This window comes from Electrona antarctica (assembly GCF_951216825.1).
Source record: "Electrona antarctica genome assembly, chromosome: 1".
Lineage (NCBI taxonomy): Eukaryota > Metazoa > Chordata > Actinopteri > Myctophiformes > Myctophidae > Electrona > Electrona antarctica.
In genome coordinates, this window is record NC_136806.1 from 2,756,536 (window position 1) to 2,776,535 (window position 20,000).

The 20,000-nt window shown below is 44.3% G+C and overlaps 1 protein-coding gene across 1 annotated transcript in view; it reads left to right on the top strand.

Moving 5' to 3' along the window:
- Positions 1 to 19,794, top strand: part of metap1d (methionyl aminopeptidase type 1D (mitochondrial)) — a gene marked incomplete at its 5' end in the record, with an annotated part of 21,877 nt that extends 2,083 nt beyond the window's left edge. The window contains 5 exons of the mRNA XM_079507153.1: positions 4,557 to 4,720; positions 8,346 to 8,443; positions 9,884 to 9,931; positions 16,174 to 16,252; positions 19,500 to 19,794. Coding sequence (XP_079363279.1) covers positions 4,557 to 4,720; positions 8,346 to 8,443; positions 9,884 to 9,931; positions 16,174 to 16,252; positions 19,500 to 19,587 — 477 coding nt within the window. The 3' untranslated portion in view covers positions 19,588 to 19,794. The remainder of the gene's footprint in view (positions 1 to 4,556; positions 4,721 to 8,345; positions 8,444 to 9,883; positions 9,932 to 16,173; positions 16,253 to 19,499) is intronic.
- Between the last annotated feature and the right edge of the window lie 206 nt (positions 19,795 to 20,000).

Here is a 20,000-nt window from a genome sequence, read left to right on the forward strand (position 1 = left end):
GGATACAGAGTGTTGGTCACATGACTATAGAGATACAGAGTGTGGTCACATGACTATAGGGATACAGAGTGTTGGTCACATGACTATAGGGATACAGAGTGTTGGTCACATGACTATAGAGATACAGAGTGTTGGTCACATGACTATAGAGATACAGAGTGTGGTCACATGACTATAGGGATACAGAGTGTTGGTCACATGACTATAGGGATACAGAGTGTGGTCACATGACTATAGGGATACAGAGTGTTGGTCACATGACTATAGGGATACAGAGTGTGGTCACATGACTATAGGGATACAGAGTGTGGTCACATGACTATAGGGATACAGAGTGTGGTCACATGACTATAGGGATACAGAGTGTGGTCACATGACTATAGGGATACAGAGTGTGGTCACATGACTATAGAGATACAGAGTGTTGGTCACATGACTATAGAGATACAGAGTGTGGTCACATGACTATAGGGATACAGAGTGTTGGTCACATGACTATAGGGATACAGAGTGTGGTCACATGACTATAGGGATACAGAGTGTTGGTCACATGACTATAGGATACAGAGTGTGGTCACATGACTATAGGGATACAGAGTGTGGTCACATGACTATAGGGATACAGAGTGTGGTCACATGACTATAGGATACAGAGTGTGGTCACATGACTATAGGGATACAGAGTGTGGTCACATGACTATAGGGATACAGAGTGTGGTCACATGACTATAGGGATACAGAGTGTTGGTCACATGACTATAGGGATACAGAGTGTGGTCACATGACTATAGGGATACAGAGTGTTGGTCACATGACTATAGGGATACAGAGTGTGGTCACATGACTATAGGGATACAGAGTGTTGGTCACATGACTATAGGGATACAGAGTGTTGGTCACATGACTATAGGGATACAGAGTGTGGTCACATGACTATAGGGATACAGAGTGTTGGTCACATGACTATAGGGATACAGAGTGTGGTCACATGACTATAGGGATACAGAGTGTTGGTCACATGACTATAGGGATACAGAGTGTGGTCACATGACTATAGGGATACAGAGTGTGGTCACATGACTATAGGGATACAGAGTGTGGTCACATGACTATAGGGATACAGAGTGTGGTCACATGACTATAGGGATACAGAGTGTTGGTCACATGACTATAGGGATACAGAGTGTGGTCACATGACTATAGGGATACAGAGTGTGGTCACATGACTATAGGGATACAGAGTGTGGTCACATGACTATAGGGATACAGAGTGTGGTCACATGACTATAGGGATACAGAGTGTGGTCACATGACTATAGGGATACAGAGTGTGGTCACATGACTATAGGGATACAGAGTGTGGTCACATGACTATAGGGATACAGAGTGTGGTCACATGACTATAGGGATACAGAGTGTGGTCACATGACTATAGGGATACAGAGTGTGGTCACATGACTATAGGGATACAGAGTGTGGTCACATGACTATAGGGATACAGAGTGTGGTCACATGACTATAGGGATACAGAGTGTGGTCACATGACTATAGGGATACAGAGTGTGGTCACATGACTATAGGATACAGAGTGTGGTCACATGACTATAGGGATACAGAGTGTGGTCACATGACTATAGGGATACAGAGTGTTGGTCACATGACTATAGGGATACAGAGTGTTGGTCACATGACTATAGGGATACAGAGTGTGGTCACATGACTATAGGGATACAGAGTGTTGGTCACATGACTATAGGGATACAGAGTGTGGTCACATGACTATAGGGATACAGAGTGTGGTCACATGACTATAGGGATACAGAGTGTTGGTCACATGACTATAGGGATACAGAGTGTGGTCACATGACTATAGGGATACAGAGTGTGGTCACATGACTATAGGGATACAGAGTGTGGTCACATGACTATAGGGATACAGAGTGTGGTCACATGACTATAGGGATACAGAGTGTGGTCACATGACTATAGGGATACAGAGTGTGGTCACATGACTATAGGGATACAGAGTGTGGTCACATGACTATAGGGATACAGAGTGTGGTCACATGACTATAGGGATACAGAGTGTGGTCACATGACTATAGGGATACAGAGTGTGGTCACATGACTATAGGGATACAGAGTGTGGTCACATGACTATAGGGATACAGAGTGTGGTCACATGACTATAGGGATACAGAGTGTGGTCACATGACTATAGGGATACAGAGTGTGGTCACATGACTATAGGGATACAGAGTGTGGTCACATGACTATAGGGATACAGAGTGTGGTCACATGACTATAGGGATACAGAGTGTGGTCACATGACTATAGGGATACAGAGTGTGGTCACATGACTATAGGGATACAGAGTGTGGTCACATGACTATAGGGATACAGAGTGTGGTCACATGACTATAGGGATACAGAGTGTGGTCACATGACTATAGGGATACAGAGTGTTGGTCACATGACTATAGGGATACAGAGTGTGGTCACATGACTATAGGGATACAGAGTGTGGTCACATGACTATAGGGATACAGAGTGTTGGTCACATGACTATAGGGATACAGAGTGTGGTCACATGACTATAGGGATACAGAGTGTTGGTCACATGACTATAGGGATACAGAGTGTGGTCACATGACTATAGGGATACAGAGTGTTGGTCACATGACTATAGGGATACAGAGTGTGGTCACATGACTATAGGGATACAGAGTGTGGTCACATGACTATAGGGATACAGAGTGTGGTCACATGACTATAGGGATACAGAGTGTGGTCACATGACTATAGGGATACAGAGTGTGGTCACATGACTATAGGGATACAGAGTGTGGTCACATGACTATAGGGATACAGAGTGTGGTCACATGACTATAGGGATACAGAGTGTGGTCACATGACTATAGGGATACAGAGTGTGGTCACATGACTATAGGGATACAGAGTGTGGTCACATGACTATAGGGATACAGAGTGTTGGTCACATGACTATAGGGATACAGAGTGTGGTCACATGACTATAGGGATACAGAGTGTGGTCACATGACTATAGGGATACAGAGTGTGGTCACATGACTATAGGGATACAGAGTGTGGTCACATGACTATAGGGATACAGAGTGTGGTCACATGACTATAGGGATACAGAGTGTGGTCACATGACTATAGGGATACAGAGTGTGGTCACATGACTATAGGGATACAGAGTGTGGTCACATGACTATAGGGATACAGAGTGTGGTCACATGACTATAGGGATACAGAGTGTTGGTCACATGACTATAGGGATACAGAGTGTGGTCACATGACTATAGGGATACAGAGTGTGGTCACATGACTATAGGGATACAGAGTGTTGGTCACATGACTATAGGGATACAGAGTGTGGTCACATGTTTATAGGGATACAGAGTGTTGGTCACATGACTATAGGGATACAGAGTGTGGTCACATGACTATAGGGATACAGAGTGTTGGTCACATGACTATAGGGATACAGAGTGTTGGTCACATGACTATAGGGATACAGAGTGTTGGTCACATGACTATAGGGATACAGAGTGTTGGTCACATGACTATAGGGATACAGAGTGTGGTCACATGACTATAGGGATACAGAGTGTTGGTCACATGACTATAGGGATACAGAGTGTTGGTCACATGACTATAGGGATACAGAGTGTTGGTCACATGACTATAGGGATACAGAGTGTGTACCGATGTGCGTGATGGATAAAATGTGTACGAGTAATGTGCAAGTAAATTAACCCATTTTGGGCAGGAACCCCTTTTGGTGTTTTAAATTTAGCTATTGAAAAATAGCAGATTTACAAGCTCACAGCGCGCCACCGAGTGGCGCGCTGTGAGCAAATATCGGCCTCATGGTTGCTGTCCCTAGTCGACTAGTGCAGTGGTTTTGATTGATTGATTGATTCATTGATTGATTCATTTATTAACAGTTTGCAGAATTACAGTACATTTCAAGCACAACTCAATACAAAGACTGTTAACTGTGAGTGGACGACCCAATTAAGCATTACACTTGTTTACAAGAGGGTCCACCTTGTTCAATTCATCAAAACATTAAGAGATTAGATTTTAGTTTAAGTCATAGTTTCTTGAATAGTTTTCATTTAGTTTTAGTCACCTGGAATGTTTTAGTGTTAAGTCTAGTTTTAGTCGACTAAATATCATAAGATTTTAGTCGACTAAATCTACAGTTGATTGTGAGCTTGTAGATCTGCTATTTTCAGCATGCAACCAAGTGTAAAATGACTTATACTGGATCTCTTGTCCACTAGTCCCTTCCTAACATTTTAGTCTAGTTTTTATTCGTTGACAAAATTGTCTGTATATTTAGTCTTAGTTTTAGTCACCATAGCTTAGTTTTCATTTAGTTTCCATGTAGTTTTCGTCAGTGGAAAAAGGTGGTCGACCAACATTTTTCGTCTTAGTTTTAGTCGACGAAATCAACACCGTCCCATAGGCCTAGTGGACTAATGGAGGCGTGGCCTATGATGCCACCTCGTGCTGTCCCATAGGTCTACCTGGAGGGTTACCACGGCGACACGTCAGAAACCTTCCTGATTGGCCGGGTGGACGAGGCTGGGCGGAGCCTGGTGGAGGCGGCCCGGCGCTGTCGAGACGAAGCCATCGCCGCCTGCAGGCCTGGAGCGGAAGTGTGTGTGATAGGAAACACTGTGAGGTACGTGCACGCACACGCACACACACACACACACACACACACACACACACACACACACACACACACACATACACACACTGATAGGAAACACTGTGAGGTACGTGCACGCACACACACACACACACACACACACACTGATAGGAAACACTGTGAGGTACGCACACACACACACTGATAGGAAACACTGTGAGGTACTCACACACACACACACACACTGATAGGAAACACTGAGGTACGCACTCACACACACACACACACACTGATAGGAAACACTGTGAGGTACGCACACACACACACACACTGATAGGAAACACTGAGGTACGCACACACACACACACACTGATAGGAAACACTGTGAGGTACGCACACACACACTGATAGGAAACACTGTGAGGTACGCACACACACACACACACTGATAGGAAACACTGTGAGGTACGCACACACACACACTGATAGGAAACACTGTGAGGTACGCACACACACACACACTGATAGGAAACACTGTGAGGTACGCACACACACACACACACTGATAGGAAACACTGTGGTACGCACACACACACACACACACTGATAGGAAACACTGTGAGGTACGCACACACACACACACACTGATAGGAAACACTGTGAGGTACGCACACACACACTGATAGGAAACACTGTGAGGTACGCACACACACACACACTGATAGGAAACACTGTGAGGTACGCACACACACACACTGATAGGAAACACTGTGAGGTACGCACACACACACACACACACTGATAGGAAACACTGTGAGGTACGCACAAACACACACACACTGATAGGAAACACTGTGAGGTACGCACAAACACACACACTGATAGGAAACACTGTGAGGTACGCACACACACACACACACTGATAGGAAACACTGTGAGGTACGCACACACTTGATTTGAGATTGATTTCATGTTATTTATTGCATTGACTGCCATAGACATCTAATTCGACGTCTTTTCAAACCCAACACTTCAAAGACGTCTAGACGTCCAACACTGATTATAGTAACTCATGTTGGGAGACTCTCTTAATCTAAACTATGGAATGAACTTCCCATTGCAGTCAGAACTACAGACTCACTCCCAATCTAAACTATGGAATGAACTTCCCATTGCAGTCAGAACTACAGACTCACTCCCAATCTAAACGATGGAATGAACTTCCCATTGCAGTCAGAACTACAGACTCACTCCCAATCTAAACTATGGAATGAACTTCCCATTGCAGTCAGAACTACAGACTCACTCCCAATCTAAACTATGGAATGAACTTCCCATTGCATTCAGAACTACAGACTCACTCCCAATCTAAACTATGGAATGAACTTCCCATTACAGTCAGAACTACAGACTCACTCCCAATCTAAACTATGGAATGAACTTCCCATTGCAGTCAGAACTACAGACTCACTCCCAATCTAAACTATGGAATGAACTTCCCATTGCAGTCAGAACTACAGACTCACTCCCAATCTAAACTATGGAATGGACTTCCCATTGCAGTCAGAACTACAGACTCACTCCCAATCTAAACTATGGAATGAACTTCCCATTGCAGTCAGAACTACAGACTCACTCCCAATCTAAACTATGGAATGAACTTCCCATTGCAGTCAGAACTACAGACTCACTCCCAATCTAAACTATGGAATGAACTTCCCATTACAGTCAGAACTACAGACTCACTCCCAATCTAAACTATGGAATGAAGTTCCCATTGCAGTCAGAACTACAGACTCACTCCCAATCTAAACTATGGAATGAAGTTCCCATTGCAGTCAGAACTACAGACTCACTCCCAATCTAAACTATGGAATGAACTTCCCATTGCAGTCAGAACTACAGACTCACTCCCAATCTAAACTATGGAATGAACTTCCCATTGCAGTCAGAACTACAGACTCACTACCAATCTAAACTATGGAATGAACTTCCCATTACAGTCAGAACTACAGACTCACTCCCAATCTAAACTATGGAACGGACTTCCCATCGCAGTCAGAACTACAGACTCACTCCCAATCTAAACTATGGAACGGACTTCCCATCGCAGTCAGAACTACAGACTCACTCCCAATCTAAACTATGGAACGGACTTCCCATCGCAGTCAGAACTACAGACTCACTCCCAATCTAAACTATGGAACGAACTTCCCATCGCAGTCAGAACTACAGACTCACTCCCAATCTAAACTATGGAACGGACTTCCCATCGCAGTCAGAACTACAGACTCACTCCCAATCTAAACTATGGAACGGACTTCCCATCGCAGTCAGAACTACAGACTCACTCCCAATCTAAACTATGGAACGGACTTCCCATCGCAGTCAGAACTACAGACTCACTCCCAATCTAAACTATGGAATGGACTTCCCATTGCAGTCAGAACTACAGACTCACTCCCAATCTAAACTATGGAATGGACTTCCCATTGCAGTCAGAACTACAGACTCACTCCCAATCTAAACTATGGAATGAACTTCCCATTGCAGTCAGAACTACAGACTCACTCCCAATCTAAACTATGGAATGAACTTCCCATTGCAGTCAGAACTACAGACTCACTCCCAATCTAAACTATGGAATGAACTTCCCATTACAGTCAGAACTACAGACTCACTCCCAATCTAAACTATGGAATGAAGTTCCCATTGCAGTCAGAACTACAGACTCACTCCCAATCTAAACTATGGAATGAACTTCCCATTGCAGTCAGAACTACAGACTCACTCCCAATCTAAACTATGGAATGAACTTCCCATTGCAGTCAGAACTACAGACTCACTCCCAATCTAAACTATGGAATGAACTTCCCATTGCAGTCAGAACTACAGACTCACTACCAATCTAAACTATGGAATGAACTTCCCATTACAGTCAGAACTACAGACTCACTCCCAATCTAAACTATGGAACGGACTTCCCATCACAGTCAGAACTACAGACTCACTCCCAATCTAAACTATGGAACGGACTTCCCATCGCAGTCAGAACTACAGACTCACTCCCAATCTAAACTATGGAACGGACTTCCCATCGCAGTCAGAACTACAGACTCACTCCCAATCTAAACTATGGAACGAACTTCCCATCGCAGTCAGAACTACAGACTCACTCCCAATCTAAACTATGGAACGGACTTCCCATCGCAGTCAGAACTACAGACTCACTCCCAATCTAAACTATGGAACGGACTTCCCATCGCAGTCAGAACTACAGACTCACTCCCAATCTAAACTATTGAATGAACTTCCCATTGCAGTCAGAACTACAGACTCACTCCCAATCTAAACTATGAAACGAACTTCCCATCGCAGTCAGAACTACAGACTCACTCCCAATCTAAACTATGGAACGGACTTCCCATCGCAGTCAGAACTACAGACTCACTCCCAATCTAAACTATGGAACGGACTTCCCATCGCAGTCAAAACTACAGACTCACTCCCAATCTAAACTATGGAACGGACTTCCCATCGCAGTCAGAACTACAGACCCACTCCTTTTCTACAGTTAGTGTGTTCTAGGTGTATATATGTGTATATATATATATGTGTATATATATTTATATATATGTGTGTTTTTATATTCCAGCCAGGTCGCTCAGGACAGTGGGTTCCAGGTGTGTCCATATTTTATCGGACATGGAATCGGCTCCTACTTCCACGGACACCCTGAGATCTGGCACCACGGTGAGGTTCTAGAGATCTACTATTACTACAGATCTGATATGAGATATGGCACCATGGTGAGGTTCTAGAGATCTGATATATGAGATCTGGCACCATGGTGAGGTTCTAGAGATCTGATATATGAGATCTGGCACCATGGTGAGGTTCCAGAGATCTGATATATTAGATCTGGCACCACGGTGAGGTTCTAGAGATCTGATATATGAGATCTGGCACTACGGTGAGGTTCTAGAGATCTACTATTACTACAGATCTGATATGAGATATGGCACCATGGTGAGGTTCTAGAGATCTGATATATATTAGATCTGGCACCACGGTGAGGTTCTAGAGATCTGATATATATTAGATCTGGCACCACGGTGAGGTTCTAGAGATCTGATATATATTAGATCTGGCACCACGGTGAGGTCCTGAGCCATGGCCCAGGATGGACCGCTGAGCCACGGCCCAGGATGGACCGCTGAGCCACGGCCCAAGATGGACCGCTGAGCCACGGCCCAGGATGGACCGCTGAGCCATGGCCCAGGATGGACCGCTGAGCCATGGCCCAGGATGGACCGCTGAGCCACGGCCCAGGATGGACCGCTGAGCCATGGCCCAGACCTGGACCGCTGAGCCACGGCCCAGGATGGACCGCTGAGCCACGGCCCAGGATGGACCGCTGAGCCACGGCCCAGGATGGACCGCTGAGCCATGGCCCAGGATGGACCGCTGAGCCACGGCCCAGGATGGACCGCTGAGCCATGGCCCAGGATGGACCGCTGAGCCACGGCCCAGGATGGACCGCTGAGCCACGGCCCAGGATGGACCGCTGAGCCACGGCCCAGGATGGACCGCTGAGCCACGGCCCAGGATGGACCGCTGAGCCATGGCCCAGGATGGACCGCTGAGCCACGGCCCAGGATGGACCGCTGAGCCATGGCCCAGGATGGACCGCTGAGCCATGGCCCAGGATGGACCGCTGAGCCACGGCCCAGGATGGACCGCTGAGCCATGGCCCAGGATGGACCGCTGAGCCACGGCCCAGGATGGACCGCTGAGCCATGGCCCAGGATGGACCGCTGAGCCATGGCCCAGGATGGACCGCTGAGCCATGGCCCAGGCCTTGCTTCTCTTTATTATTTCACTTTGAGTTCATTACTTTATTTATGTATTCTTTATTTACAGTTATCTTTTTGCTCTCAGCCAATGAAAACGATCTGATCATGGATGTGTTTTTCTTCTCAGCCAATGAAAACGATCTGATCATGGATGTGTTTTTCTTCTCAGCCAATGAAAACGATCTGATCATGGATGTGTTTTTCTTCTCAGCCAATGAAAACGATCTGATCATGGATGTGTTTTTCTTCTCAGCCAATGAAAACGATCTGATCATGGATGTGTTTTTCTTCTCAGCCAATGAAAACGATCTGATCATGGATGTGTTTTTCTTCTCAGCCAATGAAAACGATCTGATCATGGAAGAAGGCATGGCCTTCACTATAGGTGAGAAATCTACAACATCTGCTGTTTACGCTATAAAAATCACACCTGTGTGAAGTGAGGGGCGCTCACCATTATGCATCATTCATCATACATAGGGCTGTAACGATACAGTAACTGCATCGGAAAATGGATTTAAAATTTTCAAGAATGGAAGAATATCGAAATGAAAACAGCAACATTGACGTGTATGTATCGTATCGTACCGTACCGTACCGCACCGTACCGCACCGCACCGCACCGCACCGTACCGTACCGTACCGCACCGTACCGCACCGCACCGTACCGCACCGTACCGCACCGTACCGCACCGCACCGCACCGTACCGTACCGTACCGTATCGTATCGTACCGTATCGTATCGTTTTGCAATGCCAATAATCTGTATCCAATCCATTCCAAGCATTAGTCATGCAAAACCAATGCTTGGAATGGATTCAGAATCATGAAAACCCCCTATAGGTGAGTCAATTTAGGAAGAAATATCCCTTAACCCCAACAAAAATTGATACACAAGGTTTTTCAATGGATTCTGGTAGTATTGGGCATGCTAAATAACATACTAAAAGTCTACCAAAATCTACTCTCCAGAAAGCCGTCATTTTCAAGATTGCGTCCCAGACAGAATTTAAAATGGCCATATATCAAATGGGAAAACATTTTCAAAGTATTGCTTAAGAACATGCTTAAGAACATACTACAAATTTAGGAAAATATACCTTTGGGAAAGGCGTCATTTCCAAGATGACGTTAAAAATGGCAGGCTTATAAAGCTTATAAACAGCTATACTGTATATCTCAATTGAAAAGAAATATACAAAAGGTTTTTCACTTGATTCTTGTACCTGTAGACATGCTTATGAACATACAAAAGATTTAGGAAAATACACCTTCCGGAAGGCTTCATTTTCAAGATGCCGTTCAAAATGGAAGCCGGCACCGCTATACTGTATATCTCAATAGAAAGAATTGATACAAATTACTTTTGTTAATACAATTACAATTAATACAAAATATTTTTCACTTGATTCTGGTAGTATTGGCCATGCTAAACAACATACTAAAAGTCTACCAAAATCTACCTTCAGGAAAGGCTTCATTTTCAAGATGGCGTCCAACATGGCAGCCGTGGCAGCCAGCCAAGCTTAAATTGGCTATACTGTATATCTCAATAGAATATATTTATATTAATGATTTGTCACTTGATTCTGGTACCTGTGGACATGCTTATGAACATAACAACAATCTAGGAAAATATACCTTTGGGAAAGGCTTAACTTTCAAGATTGTGTCCAAAACGGTGTCCGGGAGCTTAGATTGCTATATCTCAATCCATCTTGTAAATGAAGCCTTTCCTGAAGGTAGATTTTGGTAGACTTTTAGTATGTTATTGCGAACGCAGTGATTGCGAACGCAGTGATTGCGAACGCAGTGAGCATTTACTATGAGACCCAGCAGATCATGTCTGTGTGTGTGTGTGTCTGTCCCGCTGTAACACCACCCGCCCACCACCAGAGGGCGCAGCTGTATCACACACAAAAACACACACACATGCACGCACCCACACACACTCACGCACGCACGCACACACACACACACACACACACACACACACACACACACACACACACACACACACACACACACACACACACACACACACACACACACAAAACTTAACTTAAAAAAAACTTAACTTAAAAAGGAAAAACTTTAAGGAAAGAAAAACACACACACTCACGCACGCACACACACACACACAAAACTTAACTTAAAAAAAACTTAACTTACAAAAAAACTTAACTTAAAAAAAAAAACGTAAAAAGGAAAAACTTTAAAAGGAAAGAAAAACTTAAAAAAAACCTTAAACACAAAAAAAGAGAACTTAAAAAAAACCTTACAAAATTACGTAATTTATTCTAATTGTTGTTTTTGCAATTTACGAGCTGCGTTCGCTTCCCGCGTTCGCGCGTCTTACTTGTTTAGCATGGCCAATACTACCAGAATCAAGTGAAAAATCCTTTGTATCAATCTTTTCTATTGAGATATACAGTATAGCGGTGCCGGCTTCCATTTTGAACGGCATCTTGAAAATGAAGCCTTTCCGGAAGGTGTATTTTCATAAGCATGTCTACAGGTACAAGAATCAAGTGAAAAACCTTTTGTATATTTATTTTCAATTGAGATATACAGTATAGCTGTTTATAAGCTTTATAATCTTGGAAATGACGCCTTTCCCAAAGGTATATTTTCCTAAATGTGTAGTATGTTCTTAAGCATGTCCAGACGTACTAGAATAAGTTGAAAAATACTTTGAAAATGTTTTCCCATTTGATATATGGCCATTTTAAACTCTGTCTGGGACGCAATCTTGAAAATGACGGCTTTCTGGAGAGTAGATTTTGGTAGACTTTTAGTATGTTATTTAGCATGCCCAATACTACCAGAATCCATTGAAAAACCTTGTGTATCAATTGTTTTGGGGTTAAACTTTATATTGATTCATTACATTACATTACATTACAGTCATTTAGCAGACGCTTTTATCCAAAGCGACTTACAATAAGTGTATTCAACATAGGTAGGAAACAAAAACTACTAATCACCAGAAGTCTTTAGTGCATTTTCTGCAAAAACAAGCAACCAAGAGTATACCTAGCGCTAAGGTAAAAGTGCAATATATCAGCTACCTATTTCCTTAAACAGATGAGACAAAATAGCTAAATCAAATGAGCATGAGCTAAAACAATTAAGTGTATCGACTAAACAAGATCCAATAAACAATACAACAATAGAAAACAAGCGTTCGTACAACTAGTTAACAACAAGTAGGTCAGGCAGAGAGGAAGGGTAGTGTTTCCTGAAGAGGTGGGTTTTCAACCTGCGGCGAAATATGGGCAGTGACTCTGCTGTCCTAACATCAGTGGGAAGTTCATTCCACCAATGAACTTCCCACTGATGTTAGGACAGCAGAGTCACTGCCCATATTTCGCCGCAGGTTGAAAACCCACCTACTAGTTCACCTACTGGTTTGATACGTTGCATGCTACTTAACCCATTCAGGGCAGGAACCCGTTTTGGTGTTTTAACTAAGCATTATGTTTATATACTTTAGCTATTGAAAAATAGCAGATCTACAAGCTCATAGCGCGCCACCGAGTGGACCTCTCATTCTGTGGACCTTAATGACCAGAGCAGACCTCTCATTCTGTGGACCTTAATGACCAGAGCAGACCTCTCATTCTGTGGACCTTAATGACCAGAGCAGACCTCTCATTCACCTTAATGACCAGAGCAGGCCTCTCATTCTGTGGACCTTAATGCCCAGAGCAGACCTCTCATTCTGTGGACCTTAATGTCCAGAGCAGACCTCTCATTCTGTGGACCTTAATGACCAGAGCAGACCTCTCATTCTGTGGACCTTAATGACCAGAGCAGACCTCTCATTCACCTTAATGACCAGAGCAGGCCTCTCATTCTGTGGACCTTAATGCCCAGAGCAGACCTCTCATTCTGTGGACCTTAATGTCCAGAGCAGACCTCTCATTCTGTGGACCTTAATGACCAGAGCAGGCCTCTCATTCTGTGGACCTTAATGACCAGAGCAGACCTCTCATTCTGTGGACCTTAATGCCCAGAGCAGACCTCTCATTCTGTGGACCTTAATGTCCAGAGCAGACCTCTCATTCTGTGGACCTTAATGACCAGAGCAGACCTCTCATTCTGTGGACCTTAATGACCAGAGCAGACCTCTCATTCACCTTAATGACCAGAGCAGGCCTCTCATTCTGTGGACCTTAATGACCAGAGCAGACCTCTCATTCTGTGGACCTTAATGACCAGAGCAGACCTCTCATTCTGTGGACCTTAATGACCAGAGCAGACCTCTCATTCTGTGGACCTTAATGACCAGAGCAGACCTCTCATTCTGTGGACCTTAATGCCCAGAGCAGACCTCTCATTCTGTGGACCTTAATGACCAGAGCAGACCTCTCATTCTGTGGACCTTAATGACCAGAGCAGACCTCTCATTCTGTAGACCTTAATGACCAGAGCAGACCTCTCATTCTGTGGACCTTAATGACCAGAGCAGACCTCTCATTCTGTGGACCTTAATGCCCAGAGCAGGCCTCTCATTCTGTGGACCTTAATGACCAGAGCAGACCTCTCATTCTGTGGACCTTAATGACCAGAGCAGACCTCTCATTATGTGGACCTTAATGACCAGAGCAGACCTCTCATTCACCTTAATGACCAGAGCAGACCTCTCATTCTGTGGACCTTAATGCCCAGAGCAGACCTCTCATTCTGTGGACCTTAATGCCCAGAGCAGACCTCTCATTCTGTAGACCTTAATGCCCAGAGCAGGCCTCTCATTCTGTGGACCTTAATGCCCAGAGCAGGCCTCTCATTCTGTGGACCTTAATGACCAGAGCAGGCCTCTCATTCTGTGGACCCTTATGACCAGAGCAGACCTCTCATTCTGTGGACCTTAATGCCCAGAGCAGACCTCATTCTGTGGACCTTAATGCCCAGAGCAGGCCTCTCATTCTGTGGACCTTAATGACCAGAGCAGACCTCTCATTCTGTGGACCTTAGTGACCAGAGCAGACCTCTCATTCTGTGGACCTTAATGCCCAGAGCAGACCTCTCATTCTGTGGACCTTAATGCCCAGAGCAGACCTCTCATTCTGTGGACCTTAATGACCAGAGCAGACCTCTCATTCTGTGGACCTTAATGCCCAGAGCAGACCTCTCATTCTGTGGACCTTAATGCCCAGAGCAGACCTCTCATTCTGTGGACCTTAATGACCAGAGCAGACCTCTCATTCTGTGGACCTTAATGACCAGAGCAGACCTCTCATTCTGTGGACCTTAATGCCCAGAGCAGACCTCTCATTCTGTGGACCTTAATGACCAGAGCAGACCTCTCATTCTGTGGACCTTAATGACCAGAGCAGACCTCTCATTCTGTGGACCTTAATGACCAGAGCAGGCCTCTCATTCTGTGGACCTTAATGACCAGAGCAGGCCTCTCATTCTGTGGACCTTAATGACCAGAGCAGACCTCTCATTATGTGGACCTTAATGACCAGAGCAGACCTCTCATTCTGTGGACCTTAATGACCAGAGCAGACCTCTCATTCTGTGGACCTTAATGACCAGAGCAGACCTCATTATGTGGACATTAATGCCCAGAGCAGACCTCTCATTCTGTGGACCTTAATGACCAGAGCAAACCTCATTATGTGGACCTTAATGCCCAGAGCAGACCTCTCATTCTGTGGACCTTAATGACCAGAGCAGACCTCTCATTCTGTGGACCTTAATGACCAGAGCAGACCTCTCATTCTGTGGACCTTAATGACCAGAGCAGACCTCATTATGTGGACCTTAATGCCCAGAGCAGACCTCTCATTCTGTGGACCTTAATGACCAGAGCAGACCTCATTATGTGGACCTTAATGCCCAGAGCAGACCTCTCATTCTGTGGACCTTAATGACCAGAGCAGACCTCTCATTCTGTGGACCTTAATGCCCAGAGCAGACCTCTCATTCTGTGGACCTTAATGCCCAGAGCAGACCTCTCATTCTGTGGACCTTAATGTCCAGAGCAGACCTCTCATTCTGTGGCCCTTATGACCAGAGCAGACCGCTCATTCTGTGGACCTTAATGACCAAGTGAATAGAACAAAATAAAATAAAAAGTATGTCATGACATCACAGGTCCTCTCAGCTCCCCGGCTAATAGCAGCAGCAATGATTTTGTAATTTTTGAGTACTGTACATACTGTACAGCAGGGGTTCTCAACCCATGGGTCGCGACCCCTCGGGGGGTCGCCAAATTATTTTGGGGGTCCCCAAATTATATATTAAAAAAACTTTTTTTTTGCAACTGAATGGCTGGAAAATGAAAATTAAGAGATGACATAGTACACAAAGTGCATGCATTAACTTTGCTTAATGATTATATCTGGTTTCAGTATTTATTTATGGTTTATTGTCTCTATTATTAAGGTTATTGTAGCAGTCAATTTATATTGGGGGTCGGGAGGGGGCGGGGCGGGGGTCCCGAGACACTGCCAAAGCATTTTCGGGGGTCCCCGGCCAAGAACGTTGAGAACCCCTGCTGTACAGAACCACAAAAGGGGTTCCCGTCCACAAGGGTAGGGTTACAAAAAGGGGCTCCCGCCTATAATGGGTTAATGGTGTATGATTAATAAATGGTATAAATGTGACCCCCAGAGCCCATTCTGATGGAAGGAAGTCCAGAGTTCAGGATCCTGAGTGACAAATGGACCGCGGTGTCTACAGACCATAAAAGGTACTTATTAAACCCCCCTTATGGCCACTGACGTAATTGACGTAATGAATCAATAAATCCCTTATGGCCACTGACGTAATTGACGTAATGAATCAATAAATCCCTTATGGCCACTGACGTAATTGACGTAATGAATCAATAAATCCCTTATGGCCACTGACGTAATTGACGTAATTAATCAATAAATCCCTTATGGCCACTGACGTAATTGACGTAATGAATCAATAAATCCTGTATGGCCACTGACGTAATTGACGTAATGAATCAATAAATCCCTTATGGCCACTGACGTAATGAATCAATAAATCCCGTATGGCCACTGACGTAATTGACGTAATTAATCAATAAATCCCGTATGGCCACTGACGTAATTGACGTAATGAATCAATAAATCCCGTATGGCCACTGACGTAATTGACGTAATGAATCAATAAATCCCGTATGGCCACTGACGTAATTGACGTAATGAATCAATAAATCCCTTATGGACACTGACGTAATTGACGTAATGAATCAATAAATCCCTTATGGCCACTGACGTAATTGACGTAATGAATCAATAAATCCCGTATGGCCACTGACGTAATGAATCAATAAATCCCTTATGGCCACTGACGTAATTGACGTAATTAATCAATAAATCCCGTATGGCCACTGACGTAATTGACGTAATGAATCAATAAATCCCGTATGGCCACTGACGTAATTGACGTAATTAATCAATAAATCCCGTATGGCCACTGACGTAATTGACGTAATGAATCAATAAATCCCGTATGGCCACTGACGTAATTGACGTAATTAATCAATAAATCCCGTATGGCCACTGACGTAATTGACGTAATGAATCAATAAATCCCGTATGGCCACTGACGTAATTGACGTAATGAATCAATAAATCCCGTATGGCCACTGACGTAATGAATCAATAAATCCCGTATGGCCACTGACGTAATTGACGTAATGAATCAATAAATCCCGTATGGCCACTGACGTAATGAATCAATAAATCCCGTATGGCCACTGACGTAATGAATCAATAAATCCCGTATGGCCACTGACGTAATTGACGTAATCGTGTAATCGGGAGCTTAATATAACAAAATGTAGCAACTTTTAGCTTGTTTGGCTAACGGCCGATGTAATCTACCTAAACGCGGTCGATCACGCACGCGTGCGGTCTCGATGCGTAAAATGCGATATTTTGGGCTTGATTAGAGCTTAATTTGACTTAGTTATTAAAATAAACAATGATCTGAGTGACAAATGGACCGCGGTGTCTTCACCGGTTTGGACCGCGGTGTCTTCACCGGTTTGGACCGCGGTGTCTTCACCGGTTTGGACCGCGGTGTCTTCACCGGTTTGATCTGAGTGACAAATGGACCGCGGTGTCTTCACCGGTTTGGACCGCGGTGTCTTCACCGGTTTGATCTGAGTGACAAATGGACCGCGGTGTCTTCACCGGTTTGGACCGCGGTGTCTTCACCGGTTTGGACCGCGGTGTCTTCACCGGTTTGGACCGCGGTGTCTTCACCGGTTTGGACCGCGGTGTCTTCACCGGTTTGGACCGCGGTGTCTTCACCGGTTTGGACCGCGGTGTCTTCACCGGTTTGGACCGCGGTGTCTATTGGTCCAGAAGAACGCAGCAGCCCGCCTCCTGACGGGGGCAAGAAAGTTTGACCACGTCACACCCATCCTGGCCCCCCTCCACTGGCCCCCCATAGCCCATCCTGGCCCCCCTCCACTGGCCCCCCATAGCCCATCCTGGCCCCCCATAGCCCATCCTGGGCCCCCATAGCCCATACTGTCCCCCCATAGCCCATCCTGGGCCCCCATAGCCCATACTGGCCCCCCATAGCCCATCCTGGCCCCCCATAGCCCATCCTGGCCCCCCTCCACTGGCCCCCATAGCCCATCCTGGCCCCCCATAGCCCATCCTGGTCCCCCATAGCCCATCCTGCCCCCCCTCCACTGCCCCCCCATAGCCCATCCTGGCCCCCCATAGCCCATCCTGCCCCCCCCCCCCCCCCCCCCCCCTCCACTGGCTGCCAAACTCCTTTAGAGTGGACTTTAAAATACTGCTTTTTACTCGACGGCCTCCGTCCTCCGTCTCACACTGCGTGAAAAGAGGAGTTAACGGCAATTATGGGCACTAGATTTGCCCGTAAACCTCAAGTTTAGCAGCAATACAGTTAATATACGGTAATATACAGTTAATATACGGTAATATACAGTTAATATACGGTAATATACAGTTAATATACGGTAATATACAGTTAATATACGGTAATATACAGTTAATATACGGTAATATACAGTTAATATACGGTAATATACAGTTAATATACGGTAATATACAGTTAATATACGGTAATATACAGTTAATATACGGTAATATACAGTTAATATACGGTAATATACAGTTAATATACGGTAATATACAGTTAATATACGGTAATATACAGTTAATATACGGTAATATACAGTTAATATACGGTAATATACAGTTAATATACGGTAATATACAGTTAATATACGGTAATATACAGTTAATATACGGTAATATACAGTTAATATACGGTAATATACAGTTAATATACGGTAATATACAGTTAATATACGGTAATATACAGTTAATATACGGTAATATACAGTTAATATACGGTAATATACAGTTAATATACGGTAATATACAGTTAATATACGGTAATATACAGTTAATATACGGTAATATACAGTTAATATACGGTAATATACAGTTAATATACGGTAATATACAGTTAATATACGTAATATACAGTTAATATACGGTAATATACAGTTAATATACGGTAATATACAGTTAATATACGGTAATATACAGTTAATATACGGTAATATACAGTTAATATACGGTAATATACAGTTAATATACGGTAATATACAGTTAATATACGGTAATATACAGTTAATATACGGTAATATACAGTTAATATACGTAATATACAGTTAATATACGGTAATATACAGTTAATATACGGTAATATACAGTTAATATACGGTAATATACAGTTAATATACGGTAATATACAGGTGTGATGGTACAATTCGGGAGTTAGCTTATGATCGATTGAGTAGTAATGCTACTTAATACTTGTCTGTCTGTCTGTCTGTCTGTCTGTCTGTCTGTCTGTCTGTCTGTCTGTCTGTCTGCCTGCCTGCCTGCCTGCCTGCCTGTCTGTCTGTCTGTCTGTCTGTCTGTCTGCAGGTCAGCCCAGTTCGAGCACACTGTGGTCATCACCGCTGACGGAGTGGACGTTCTCACCAAACTCCCAGAAGAAGACCTCAGTCCATAAACCCTTCTAGTTCTGGTTCAAGGACCCCCACATTGACACTAATGACCCCCGCGGACCCCCGTTTGGAAAACATATGCCAGGGACCCCCATGAGAGAAGATCTTCACGGCTCTAGCAGTGATTCTCAACCCGTTTCATTTCAAGGACCCCCAGTTTGACATGCATTAGTCTACGGACCCCCATTTAATGGCATTTCTATCTCTGGGACCCCCAATTTATATTGTAAAATTCAACAAGTCCATTTGGTTCCATGTGTTACACTCTCAGAGTTACAGACCCATAAGGGTCCATTTGGTTCCATTTGTACACTCTCAGGGTCACAGACCCATAAGGGTCCATGTGTTACACTCTCAGAGTCACAGACTCATAAGGGTCCATTTGGTTCCATTTGTACACTCTCAGAGTCACAGACCC